This window comes from Nerophis ophidion, linkage group LG03 (genome assembly GCF_033978795.1).
Source record: "Nerophis ophidion isolate RoL-2023_Sa linkage group LG03, RoL_Noph_v1.0, whole genome shotgun sequence".
In the NCBI taxonomy this organism is placed as follows: domain Eukaryota; kingdom Metazoa; phylum Chordata; class Actinopteri; order Syngnathiformes; family Syngnathidae; genus Nerophis; species Nerophis ophidion.
This window is the reverse complement of record NC_084613.1, coordinates 25,917,871-25,932,560: the sequence shown is the minus strand read 5'-3', so window position 1 is coordinate 25,932,560 and position 14,690 is coordinate 25,917,871. Positions and strand designations below refer to the sequence as shown.

Here is a 14,690-nt window from a genome sequence, read left to right as displayed (position 1 = left end):
CTTGTCTCCTGTAGGACTAAATAAAATACCATCCATCTATCCAAAAAAAAAATACAAAAATTGATTTTCCTGAAGGAACTCTCCTGAAGGAATAAATAAAATACTATCTATTTATTAGCAGCAGTCGGGATCATACATGTTATTGGAGTTGGAGTGCGAGCGAGAGAGAGAGAGAGAGACACGGACACAGAAAATATTTTGCCGGAAAGCAGAATAGTCGCACTTTGTGAGGGAAATAAAAAAGTGTTGAAACCCTGATTTGGGCTCTTGTGACAGTGTTTGGTGGTCCGAGGAACCCACTGGAGGGCAACCTCCACACAGTAGTATGGGCCAGTGCTTGTTAACCAAAGGCTGCCAAGCTGTGGTCAGTATGGGCTGCAGCGGTACTCAGTTTTAATACTTTTCCACCACTTTTGGCAGTAATGACAATATCAAACAAACAGAAGTCTGGAGCTAAAGTCATAGACAAGTTTCTTAAGCGCAAAGATGATGACTGAAGTGGTGAAGATTTAACTTTTTATTTGCACTTAAATGTCATTGACAGTTTAGTTAAAAACATATTTATTATTAATATGTATTAATAATTTAGTTTATTTATTTTAGCACTATATATTGCTTGTCAATTTATTTTTCATCAGTTATTTATGAGCGCCTTCTTACACAGCATATTAGGTTAGTAGGACCGTGAACAGCACTGGACAGGTGGGCGAAGACAATACTGACAAGGATGAAGGAGACAATATTTGTAATTGACACATTTTTCGTATCATTTGACAAGGTTGTGAACTGTAAATAAAACTGACAAAATTACTGGATATGATTAAGATCAAGAGTAAGATGGCTAATTCAGTGTTAATATTTGAGTAGTTTAGTAAATGTTGGGCCCTGAGGGCACAATATTAGGAACCCCTGGTATAGGCCACCCACCGGATGAGGCAAAACCAATCAATGTGCCGGTCAGCCTCAGGCAGCATTTACTCCTGCCTTAATATAAGCACACGATGGCTCCTAGAGTCTTATTTTCTATCATTAAATCTACTACAGTGACTCTCAAACTGTGGTATGCACCAAAGAAGCCTGTAAATATGTACTCTATATGGAGTATCATTGTTGATGGTGTTTGGGCATTGTGTGTAGTAATATACAGTGGCCAGAAATATGAAATATACTTGTTAAATAAAACCTCTGCCTTGTTTTTAAATGAATATTTAATGTTGGTCATTATAGTGGTACTCGGAGAGCCAAGTGTTTTCTGAGGTGGTACTTGGTGAAAAAAATTGAGAACCACTGATCTACTTAATTGGATTAAACACACGCAAAGTGGGTGTTTTTTTTTTTTTTTTTTTCTTAAACATTTGTTAATATTGACTTTTGTAGGCAAATACGCTTGTCAGGAATACCATCACTAATCAAATGTCCTTTCCCCCCCCTAAAACCAAGATATCCAAAACACTTACAAACAAAATAACGGAAAATAAATAAATACAAATAAAATTGATCAAAATTACAATACATAAAATAAATACATCAGTTTAATGAGTAAAGGGAAATATTGACACAATATTTAACAATTAAAAGTAAAAAAATAAATATATAATCTTGTATGTGGGTGTTACTTTATGTTCAGAGGGCTCCTATAATGTTAGAAAATATATTTACAAAGTCATAAGCAGGATTTTTAATGCTCTAGCTAGTATATTACAAACCCCATTTTCACGAGTTGGGAAATTGTGTTAGATGTAAATACAAACGGAATACAATGATTTGTAAATCCTTTTTTAACCCATATTCAATTGAATGCATTACAAAGACAAGATATTTGATGTTCAAACTCATAAACTTTATTTTAATTTTTGCAAATAATAATTAACTTAGAATTTCATGGCTGCAACACATGCCAAAGTATTTGGTAAAGGGCATGTTCACCACCGTGTTACATCACCTTTTCTTTTAACAATACTCAATAAACGTTTGGGAACTGAGGAAACTAATTGTTGAAGCTTTGAAAGTGGATTTCTTTCCCATTTTTGTTTTATGTAGAGCTTCAATCGTTCAACAGTCCGGGGTCTCCGCTGTCGTATTTTACGCTTTATATTGCCTTGGGCACTAATGCACCCCCGTACCATCACAGATGCTGGCTTTTGAACTTTGCGTCGATAACAGTCTGGATGGTTCGCTTACCCTTTGGTCCGGATGACTCGATGTCGAATATTTCCAAAAACAATTTGAAATGTGGAGTCGTCAGACCACAGAACACTTTTCCACTTTGCATCAGTCCATCTTAGATGATCTCGGGCCCAGAGAAGCCGGCGGCATTTCTGGATGTTGTTGATAAATGGCTTTCGCTTTGCATAGTAGAGCTTTAACTTGCACTTAAAGATGTAGCGACGAACTGTATTTAGTGACAGTGGCTTTCTGAAGTGTTCCTGATTTACTGGTGATATACTTTAGAGAATGATGTCGGTTTTTGATGCAGGGCCGTCGTCTGAGGGATCGAAGGTCATGGTCATTCAATGTTGGTTTCCGGCCATGCCGCTTACGTGAAGTGATTTCTCCAGATTCTCTGAACCTTTTGATGATATTATGGACCGTAGATGTTGAAATCCGTAAATTTCTTACAATTGCACTTTGAGAAACATTGTTCTTAAATTGTTTGACTATTTGCTCACGCAGTTGTGGACAAAGAAGTGTACCTCTCCCCATCCTTTCTTGTGAAAGAATGAGCATTTTTTGTGAAGCTGTTTTTATACCCAACCATGGCACCCACCTGTTCCCAATTAGCCTGCACACCTGTGTTTGATGAGCATCCCTCATCTTTATCAGTTTTTATTGCCACCTTTCCCAACTTCTTTGTCACGTGTTGCTGGCATCAAATTCTAAAGTTAACGATTATTTATTAAAAAAAAAAAACATTTATCAGTTTGAACATCAAATATGTTGTCGACTAAATATGGGCTGAAAATGATTTGCAAATCATTGTATTGTAGCTGAGATAGGCACCAGCGCCCCCCCGCCACCCTAAAGGGAATAAGCGGTAAAAAATGGATGGATGGATGTATTCCGTTTATATTTACATCTAACACAATTTCTCAACTCATATGGAAACGGGGTTTGTATTTGATTTACATTTAAAGGGGAACTGCACTTTTTGGGGAATTTTGCCTCTCGTTCACAATCATTATGAGTGACAACAACATGCGTCTCTTTTTTTTTAATAATAGAAATTATAAAAAAAACGCTTGAAAGATGGACTAATGGAGTCTATATATAATGTAGTAACAGACAGGCGATTTACATAACAATATATAATATGTTCAATATGTACCGTATTTTGATCATTTTAATCATTTCCTGGACGGATTTATTCCGTGCATTGATTACTGTTTCCATAGCAACGCACGTCTGACTTCTGGCAAAAAAAATGTGTTCCTGAATCAAACATGAGTGTGTGTTCTAATCATGGCAGACTTGGCAAAAGACAACAAAAACAACTATTTTTGAAGCTGAATATACTGCTGCATATAGAAACGAGCACAAAGGAAGTGTGAGACGTTGGAGCTGACGGAAGACGCTATTAGTATGGAACTTGAAAACAAGCTATTTCGACATAAATGAATTGCTTACCCAACATATAAATCAATCGAGTGAGTCACTTTAATATCGATCATGAAACACACAACACATCATGTGTGTTATTACAAATACATAACATACACTGTCTGACTAGCTAAGCTGTGTACAAACAAAACATGACATGTGGGCTAATACTTTACACATACTGTATTGTTTGTTCATTTTTTTCAGTCAGTACAAATTGGTATCATATCGCAGTGTAGTTGTGCATTACAAACTCAAATGTGTTTGTTGCTGACGTAGAAGCTTTTCTCTCACCGTAGTTAGCTTTTACGGCTCATACCGAAGCATGCCGATGTGTTTGTAAGATAGACAAAGAGTTCCTCAGTGTTTGCTCCTACAATAACAATGTCGCTACAGCTTGACTAATATACAGTTTACAGAACGTAAATAAAGTATTGTTGACGGTTTTTGAATGCATTTTTAAAGAGGTTTAGAGGTAGAATTGATTGCTCCCATTAGCTGCATTGCTAGTCATCTAGACTGAGCAAAGTTTTATGCTAGAAAGCAACAAAAAAAAAGTCTTCCTGTCCCTCATAATTTAAAAAGTGCAGTTCCCCTTTAATAATAAATATTTCTCGGAAATGTATTTAACCACCATTTACCAATTAACCGCGATGTTGGTGGAGCATATAATTCATGCAATCACGCCTCTTGACAGTTACAGTATTGATGCTAACTGCCACCTGGCAAGATAGAAATGAACGGCACAAAATAATGCAAGAAATGTCAAAAAAATCAGTAATGCACAAGCAAACATGCCAATGTTCGGTATAATGGAACGTTTTTGTTACTTACGCCGCGGCCAAAGCCACTTGTTGTTTTCAGGGCAAAGCTTTGCTCGTAGTGCAAAGTGGCTCCTACAGGTGTGCCATCCACACTGTAACAACACAAGCAGCACAATTAACAGTTTCCTTCTCATCCACGTGTGTGTGTGTGTGTGTGTGTGTGTGTGTGTGTGTGTTTGTTTGTTTGTGTGTGTGTGTTTGTATCTCTACCCTTCTTGAGACATCAACAAGGAAAAGTATGTTCTATATGAGGACCGGTGAACAAGTTAGGATCAAAATCATGGTCCCAATAAGGAAAACCATTGCATCTAATAGAGAATGTCTCATTTGCACTCCTGGTGGTGTAATCTATAAAAAATAGGGTGGACCCAAAAAGGAGGGATTTTTCAAATTGACTGTGTGTAAGTTTTAAAAGTGCTAACCCTCTTGTCAGGATATGAAATAACAAGTCTGTGTACAAAAATGACATATGCCCCCTTTGGCCAAAATGTATTAAAATAATAAATAAATATGTATATACAGTTGTGATCAAAATTATTCAACCCCCACACAATTTTGGTGTTTTAGCAAGTTGGACATTTATTTCGTATTTTGTTTATAGTCATATCAAATAAAGATGTGTCAAATAGACAAATGCAACTTAAATTGTAACACTGTATTTTACAAAATACCAAAAAAAAACATTTTTCTTAATATCTCATTGACAAAATTATTCAACCCCTTAGTCACATGCATCTTTAGTACTTAGTAGAACACCCTTTGGCAGTAATTATATCCTTCAAACATGATACATAACCGGACACAAGTTTCTTGCAACCATCTACAGGTATTTTAGCCCATTCCTCTTGGGCAAAGGCCTCCAGTTCATTCATATTCTTGGTCTTGCGTGCTGCAACTGCCTTCTTCAAGTCCCACCACAGGTTTTCTATAGGATTTAGGTCTGGTGACTGTGAAGGCGCCACTCCAGAGTCTTCCAGCCCTTCTTCTGCAACCACTCTGATGTTGATTTGGAGGTATGCTTGGGATCGTTGTCCTGTTGGAAGGTCCAACGTCTCCCAAGCCTCAGCTTCGTCACTGACTTCATGAGATTTGCAGCTAATATATCCTGGTAGGAAATAAAATTCATAATGCCTTGAACCCGCTGGAGATTCCTGGTACCTGAGGCAGAGAAACTGAACCAAAGCATGATTGACTTCCCACCATGCTTAACAGTAGGCAAGGTGTTCTTCTCTTTGTAAGCTTCATTTTTTTCTCCTCCAGACATAACGTTGATTCATAGGCCCAGAGTTCCAGTTTTGTCTCATCACTCCATAGAACAGTTTCCCAAAACCTTTGGGGTTTGTCCAGATGATTTTTGGCATACTAGAGTCTATTATTCTTGTGCCTGGTAGTCAGAAGTGGGGTGCGCCTGGTAGTTCTGGCATGGAGGCCTTCATTTCGTAGTGCGCGCCTCATTGTCTGGGACGAAACCTGCGTTCCCCCCTCTGCAATGTCCTGTTGTAGTTCCTCAGCTGTTACCCGGGGGTTTTTCACCACTGTACGCTTCAAATACCGGACAGCAGTTGCACACAGCATCCTCTTTCTACCATGCCCAGGTAGTGTTTCCACTGTGCCTTTAGCTTTAAACTTGCGGATTATGCTCCCAACTGTGTCTCTTGGAATGTGTAATGTATTTGCTATTTTCTTATATCCATTTCCTTTCTTATGAAGAGAAATTACCTCCTCTCTTGACTTCTTTGACCACTCCCTGGACTTCACCATGTTGCAAATACACCATTGACCATCTACAAGAAGCTGAGCGTCACAGTCTTTTTCAATCAGTTTAATTGTCGCTCGTTATGGTTCTAATCACATCTACAGGTGTTTTCAACAGCTGATTGAAAAGACCTTATTCAGATTCTGTTCTTAAGAGTTATGATCTTCAAGGGTTTGAATAATTTTGTCAATGAGATATTCAGAGAAATTACACTGTTTGGTATGTTACAAAATATAATGTTGTAATTCAAGTTGCATTTGTGTATTTAATGCATCTTTATTTGATATGACTATAAACAAAATACGGAATAAATGTCCAACTTGCTAAAACACCAAAATTGTGTGGGGGTTGAATAATTTTGATCACAACTGTATTTATATATATCTATGTAATTATATATGCACCTTTTTTCTTTTTTTTTCCTGCACTACCATGAGCATGTGTAACGAAGGGGGGTTGAATAATTTTGATCACAACTGTAGAGACATAGAGACGGATCGGTGCAGCGTCTTCAGTAATGAGGAGCTGAGCCGGAAGGCAAAGCTCTCAATTTACCGGTCGATCTACGTTCCCATCCTCACCTATGGTCATGAGCTTTGGGTCATGACCGAAAGGATAAGATCACGGGTACAAGCGGCCGAAATGAGTTTCCTCCGCCGTGTGGCGGGGCTCTCCCTTAGAGATAGGGTGAGAAGCTCTGTCATCCGGGAGGAACTCAAATTAAAGCCGTCGCTCCTCCACATCGAGAGGAGCCAGATGAGGTGGTTCGGGCATCTGGTCAGGATGCCACCCGAACGCCTCCCTAGGGAGGTATTTGGGGTACGTCCAAACGGCCACGGGAAAGACCCAGGACACGTTGGGAAGACTATCTCTCCCGGCTGGCCTGGGAACGCCTCGGGATCCCACGGGAAGAGCTGGACGAAGTGGCTGGGGAGAGGGAAGTCTGGGCTTCCCTGCTTAGGTTGCTGCCCCTGTGACCCGACCTCGGATAAGCGGAAGAAGATGGATGGATGGATGGATGGATAGAGACATATTGTAAGAACTTGAAGTATATTATGATGATCAAAAAACAATTACAAACAAAGCAAACAAACCAAAAATATTTACGATAAGCTTACCTTTTTTATATTTACATATAGGGCTGGGCGATATTTCGAGTTTGTAAGATATATCGATATATTTTCAAACAAGATTTGAATTAAGAAAATATCGTAATATCGATGTTTTTCACGTTAAAATTACCAAACGCTTATGCGTTGTGTTCCTTGTTCTACCCTGCTCCCCCTCCATGGGCTACTTAACCCCTCCCCTCCCTCATTCCAAGACGTGCTTGCACGTATAAGAACATCCATGATTGGTTGGTTGTTTACTATGATGAGTCACGATTGGTTAGTGACAGGCCAATCAGAGGCAACATAGGGCGGGTTATCAAAAAATATATCGCAATATACTTTTTCGTCCACATTGCCCAGCCCTATTTACAGTGTGTGTATATATATATATATATATATATATATATATATATATATATATATATATATATATATATATATATATATATATATATATATATATATATATATATATATACATATGTATATATATATATATATATATATATATGTTTTGATTGGATTATCCAGAGAATAGTGCTCGATACCGTGGTAGAGCGTAATATGTAGGTATGGGAAAAATCACAAGACTACTTCATCTCTACAGAACTGTTTCATGAGGGGTTCCCTCAATCATCAGGGGATTTTAATGGATGCATTCACATATCGGTGCGGCGTCTTCAGTAATGCGGACGTTGTATCGATCCGTTGTAGTGAAGAAGGAGCTGAGCCGGAAGGCAAAGCTCTCAATTTACCGGTCGATCTACGTTCCCATTCTCACCTACGGTCATGAGCTTTGGGTCATGACCGAAAGGATAAGATCACGGGTACAAGCGGCCGAAATGAGTTTCCTCCGCCGGGTGGCGGGGCTCTGCCTTAGAGATAGGGTGAGAAGCTCTGCCATCCGGGAGGAGCTCAACGTAAAGCCGCTGCTCCTCCACATCGAGAGGAGCCAAATGAGGTGGTTCGGGCATCTGGTCAGGATGCCACCCGAACGCCTCCCTAGGGATGTGTTTAGGGCACGTCCAGCTGGTAGGAGGCCACGGGGAAGACCCAGGACATGTTGGGAAGACTATGTCTCCCGGCTGGCCTGGGAACGCCTCGGCATCCCCCGGGAAGAGCTAGACGAAGTGACTGGAGATAGGGAAGTCTGGGCTTCCCTGCTTAGGCTGCTGCCCCCGCGACCCGACCTCGGATAAGCGGAAGATGATGGATGGATGGATGGATGGGCATTCACATACAATGGTGCACCATGACAGCAACCACCCACCCACCACCACGAAAAGAATACCTACCGGAATTAATAAAAGGCTATCGATGCTGTACTCTAGCAAAGCTGAATTCGACCAAGCAACCCCCCCCCGTACCAGAAAGCACTTGATGAAAGCGGATACAACTTCACCCTCACCTATGAACCCACGCCAGGAAACCAACCGAAAAAGAGCAGAAAACAAAACAATATCATCTGGTACAATCCACCATTCAGCAAAAACGTCTCAACCAATATCGGCCACAAGTTCCTCACTCTGATCGACAAACACAAAGCAAACTATAACCTGCTTCCCAAGAATATACAACAATTCTTCTCAACAAAAGAGAAATATAATCTTAGAGAAAAATGTAATTTAAAACATTTGTATGCACGTACAACACTTAAGACCATCAGTATATCAGTACGTGGAATTAAATTATGGAATGGATTAAGCAAAGCAATCAAACAATGTACTAATATGATCCACTTCAAGAAACTCTTCAAACTGGAAGTGTTTACAAAGAAAAAAAATGAAGAACCATGATAAACATTCTGATTTTACTCACCCATTCATTCTCAAAATAATCTGACTTATCTCATCGTATGGAATAAAACTTACTTCACCAATTATTTATTTATTTGTATTGTGATTACCTATTACTTATGGAGTATACATTGTGAATACATTGAGAACAGGAAGTGAACAAAAGTTTTAGCAACTGTTATGTAAAGAAAAGGGGTAGGATTAAATAAGCTCTGCTTCTTCCTACTCCTTTTCGAACATGTTGAAAAGAGAAACTGGAAATTGTGATGTATCATGTTGTATGCTTGCATGTTCGAAATAAACTCAAACTCAAACACTTCCCCAAAGTCAAAACCCTAAGAAAAATATTCAACAAGAACAACACTAAATTGAGCTACAGCTGTATCAATAACATACAACAAATCATTTCAAACCACAACAAAGCAATTGCAAAAGGACTGCCTACCCCCAGACTAAACGACTCCGAAACCAATAAGGAATGTAACTGTCGCAAGAAACCTGATTGCCCTCTCAACGGAGGGTGCTTACAAACATCAGTCGTTTACCAAGCAAAGGTAACACGCAAGGACATTAACACATCTGACACGTACTTAGGATCAACCGAAGGAGCGTTTAAAACCAGATGGAATAATCACAAGGCCTCCTTTAGAAACCAGACTCTGCGGAATTCTACAGAACTCAGCAAGCACATTTGGAACCTCAAAGACAATAATGTTGAATATTCAACATGGCAAATTCTTGCATCCAGCACACCTTACAACAGTGGTAATAAAAAATGCAACCTATGCTTAAAAGAGAAACTGTTTATTATATATCCAGATCTATCATTAGCATTTTCCGTTCGGGCTCCAGTACTCTGGGATGCCCTCCCGGTAACAGTTCGCGATGCCACCTCAGTAGAAGCATTTAAGTCTCACCTTAAAACTCATTTGTATACTCTAGCCTTTAAATAGACTCCCTTTTTAGACCAGTTGATCTGCCGTTTCTTTTCTTTTTCTTCTATGTCCCTCTGTGTATCGGCTGGGGACATCTCTGCGCTGCTGGTCCGCTACCCTTGGGATGGTTTCCTGCTGGCTCCGCTGTGAACAGGACTCTCGCTGCTGTGTCTTGGATCCTCTTTGGACTGGACTCTCGCGACTGTGTTGTATCCATTGTGGATTGAACTTTCACAGTATCATGTTAGACCTGCTCGACATCCATTGCTTTCCTCCTCTCTAAGGTTCTCATAGTCATCATTGTCACCGACGTCCCACTGGGTCATTATTGTCACCAATGTCCCACTGGGTGTGAGTTTTCCTTGCCCTTATGTGGGCCTACCGAGGATGTCGTGGTGGTTTGTGCAGCCCTTTGAGACACTAGTGATTTAGGGCTATATAAGTAAACATTGATTGATTGATTGATATCATCCCTATATATATATATATATATATATATATATATATATATATATATATATATATACATATTAAAATTCTATATATATATATATATATATATATATATATATTATATATATATATATATATATATATTTTAATGTTGTAAATACAAATCTTTATATATCTAGAAAGGATGGTCCTAAAGAGGTATGCATTTTTCGGAGGTCTTAAGAAGGTAACAAATACAATATTGTGTGTGTGTGTGTGTGTGTGTGTGTGTGTGTGTGTACCTGGTAATGATGAAGGCAGTACGCACACTGGGCTGAATGCTTCTCCCAGCACTGATCCCACATGGGGCAACGATGCCAGGAGAAGGACTCTTCACCATGTTGTCAACGTACGCGTTGACGCCTAAAGCGTAACACACGCCTTGTTCTCCTATGTTGACCAGCATCACAACATCCCCAAAGTGTAACTCCCCATCCGTGGTGACGCTCAGGTCCACCTGCATATGGACAAACACAGTCGTCATTATCATCATCATCGTCACACTGACGTGTTATTAATGTTCATTTTCCTACAGGACTCAGGATGTGGTGCTTGAGGAAGTCAACTTTCTGGGCAGCGAGCTCGCCCCTTTCCCTTTTGCTCAAGTATTCTTTCCTCACATCCTGTGGGCACATCAATATTTAAGTGGCACTCATGTTGTAAGCAATGATACATCGAGTAAATATACATAAAAAAAAATTAAGAAATGCCACAGTAAATGGCACATTGGACTTACAAGTTCATTTTATTTTCACATACGTTGTATGCTACATTAGACCTAGACAGACTTGAAATTAATATACAACTTATTTTTACCATATTTTTTAAATATATGTACAACTATGTTAGTCCCCCTTTCATAAGTATATATATATATATATATATATATATATATATATATATATAAAGCATGCAGCCCATGCAGTTTTAATCCTAAAACACCGCTTATTAAGCAACGTTATCATGGACGCCCCTGCTTATTTCAGCAAGACAATGCCAAGCCACGTGTTACAACAGCGTGGTTTCGTAGTAAAAGAGTGCGGGTACTTTCCTGGCCCGCCTGCAGTCCAGACATGTCTCCCATCGAAAATGTGTGGCACATTATTAAGCGTAAAATACGACAGCTGAGACCCCGGACTGTTGAATGACTAAAGCTCTACATAAAGCAAGATTGAGAAAGAATTCCACTTTCAAAGCTTCAACAATTAAGTTTCTTCAGTTCCCAAACGTTTATTGAGTGTTGTTAAAAGAAAAGGTGGTGTAACACAATGGTGAACATGCCCTTTCCCAACTACTTTGGCACGTGTTGCAGCAATGAAATTATAAATTAAGGATTATTTGCAAAAAATAAAAAATAAAGTTTATGAGTTTGAACATGAAATATCTTGTCTTTGTAGTGCATTCAACTGAATATGGGTTGAAAAGGATTTGCAAATCATTGTATTCCGTTTTTAGTTACATCTAACACAATTTCCAAACCCATATGTAAACGGGGTTTGTATATACACACAAATATGTTGTCTGTCTATCTGTGTTGGCCCTGTGATGAGATTGCGACTTGTCCAGGGTGTACGCAGCCTTCTGCCCGATTGTAGCTGAGATAGGCTCCAGCACCCCCAGTTTTTAGTTACATCTAACACAATTTCCAAACCCATATGTAAACGGGGTTTGTATATACACACAAATATGTTGTCTGTCTATCTGTGTTGGCCCTGCGATGAGATTGCGACTTGTCCAGGGTGTACGCAGCCTTCTGCCCGATTGTAGCTGAGATAGGCTCCAGCACCCCCAGCGACCCCAAAGGGGAGAAGCAGTAGAAAATGGATGAATGGATGGATATATAGTATATTATATATACATTAGATATATATTAAATAAATAGAAGTAAATACAATCTTGCTTAATTGATGAGATTAAAAGTATGAGTAACTTCAATGATTTGAATAATTAGGTAATAGACAAATCAAAAAGGTGTAAAGAATGCCGTAAAGAACACCGTAAAATGTATTGACATTTTCATTAATTTGCTGGGTAGTTTGCTGTAAAATCATAAGTCAAGCAGAGTAATTATTTTTTTTAGACAAAAATGTTTGGACAGTATGATATTATACTGCAATTTTTGTTGCAATAATGGATATTACCAAAGTTTAAAAGGAGTACACATATTTTTGTCTGTCAAAATGGAAAAAATCAATTACATTTAGTGAGAAAATATTTCTTTATTGAGACATTTACAGGTGTTTGCAGGCCAGATAAATCGATGTGGGGGGCCCAGAACTGCCTTGAGTTTGACACCTGTGCCAGTTTAAGCAACAACACAATTTTTTGATTGATTGATTGAGACTTTTATTTGTAGATTGTACAGTACAGTACATATTCCGTACAATTGACCACTAAATGGTAACATTCGAATAAGTTTCTCAATTTGTTTAAGTCGGTCCATCCATCCATCCATTTTCTACCCGCTTATTCCCTTTTGGGGTCGCGGGGGGCGCTGGTGCCTATCTCAGCTACAATCGGGCGGAAGGCGGTGTACACCCTGGACAAGTCGCCACCTCATTGCAGGGCCAACACAGATAGACAGACAACATTCACACGTTAATCAATTCATGGTCAGAAGGTGTTTACAAAGTATACTCATTGTGGGTCTGGGTTGGAATATGAATACGTTTTTCTTACTCTAATGTACTCCTTCTTAATTATGTGTCACTTCTTATTGCTCACTTTCTTTTCTTTTTTAAATGTATTTTCATTTCATTTCCTGCCTACGTCACAGGGGGGAAAGAAACAAGCTCTGCTTCTTCCCACGCCTTTTGGACGGTTGGTCACTTGGGCAAAGGGTGTACTTGTGAATGTTCCCAATAAATTAAATATAAAAATACATTTTGTATTTCCTAACGAAATAAATGTGTCTAGTTGGATATAAAGGAGTTGTATTTCATTTCGACCTCGGTTTTTGTCGAATCCGGCGCCCCTGGAGCTCGGCTAGCATAGCACCCCACCGCACTTCTTGACAAAAGCTTCATTTTCCGCCTCACAAACCTCTTCTAGGTGCTGCTCCTCTTTCCAGTTGCCGATTTTCACGTTCGTGCGATAGGTTTTAAACTGGCTCTTGGAGGTCATCTTGTTTTTAATCGCCAAAATCGCACTTGCCTTGTGCGGCGGTTCCTATGGTAACCACTAAACAGCTGCCAGTCGTCGCCGCGAGAGGGCGCGCTGGCGACATGCATACCATGTCCCAGTAAGGAGGCGTGGTCCCGCTGGAGCTAAACGTTGACGAGCGGCCCGCTTTATGCACTTACATAAAGTCGACGTCATCTTTGGCCGCTCTTTTCCACGTGCAACCTTGACAACGTCACGTGACAACGTCAACAAAAAATAGACCTGCTCGTATAAATGTGCCAATGTCGTCCGAAGCAATTCTTAACCGAAATGCCGCAGTGATATTATATTTGTATTATACTAACACAGTGCTTCTCAACCTTTTTTTCAGTGATGTAACCCCTGTGAACATTTTTTTTAATTCAAGTTCCCCCTAATCAGAGCAAAGCATTTTTGATGGAAAAAAAGAGATAAAGAAGTAAAATACAGCACTATGTCATCAGTTTCTAATTTATTAAATCGTATAATATAAATATTGCTCATTTGTAGTGGTCTTTCTTGAACTATTTGGAAAAAAATATATACAAATCACTAAAAACTTGTTGAAAAATAAACAAGTGATTCAATTAAAAATAAAGTTTTCTACACATAGAAGTAATCATCAACTTAAAGTGCCCTCTTTGGGGATTGTAATAGAGATCCATCTGGATTCATCAACTTAATTCTAAACATTTCTTCACAAAAAAAATACATTTTTAACATCAATATTTATGGAACATGTCCACAAGAAAATCTAGCTGTCAACACTGAATATTGCATTGTTACATTTCTTTTCACAGTTTATGAACTTACATTCATATTTTATTGAAGTATTATTCAATAAATATATTTGTAAAGGATTTTTGAATTGTTGCTATTTTTAGAATATTTTTAGCAAATCTCACGTACCCCCTGGCATACCTTCAAATACCCCCATTTGAGAACCATTGTACTAACACATTGTATTGTAATTGTAATCCATCCATTATTTTTCTACCGCTTGTCCCTTTTGGGGTAGCAGGGGGTGCTGGAGCCTA

At 39.0% G+C, this 14,690-nt stretch overlaps 1 protein-coding gene across 1 annotated transcript in view; it reads right to left on the bottom strand.

Annotated features, from left to right (window-relative positions):
• cfap161 (cilia and flagella associated protein 161) overlaps nt 1-13,757 on the bottom strand; it is a 33,963-nt gene extending 20,206 nt beyond the window's left edge. The window contains exons 1-4 of the mRNA XM_061893707.1: nt 13,555-13,757; nt 11,046-11,135; nt 10,755-10,969; nt 4,432-4,513 (exon numbers count right to left, since the gene is read on the bottom strand). Coding sequence (XP_061749691.1) covers nt 4,432-4,513; nt 10,755-10,969; nt 11,046-11,135; nt 13,555-13,635 — 468 coding nt within the window. The 5' untranslated portion in view covers nt 13,636-13,757. The remainder of the gene's footprint in view (nt 1-4,431; nt 4,514-10,754; nt 10,970-11,045; nt 11,136-13,554) is intronic.
• Between the last annotated feature and the right edge of the window lie 933 nt (nt 13,758-14,690).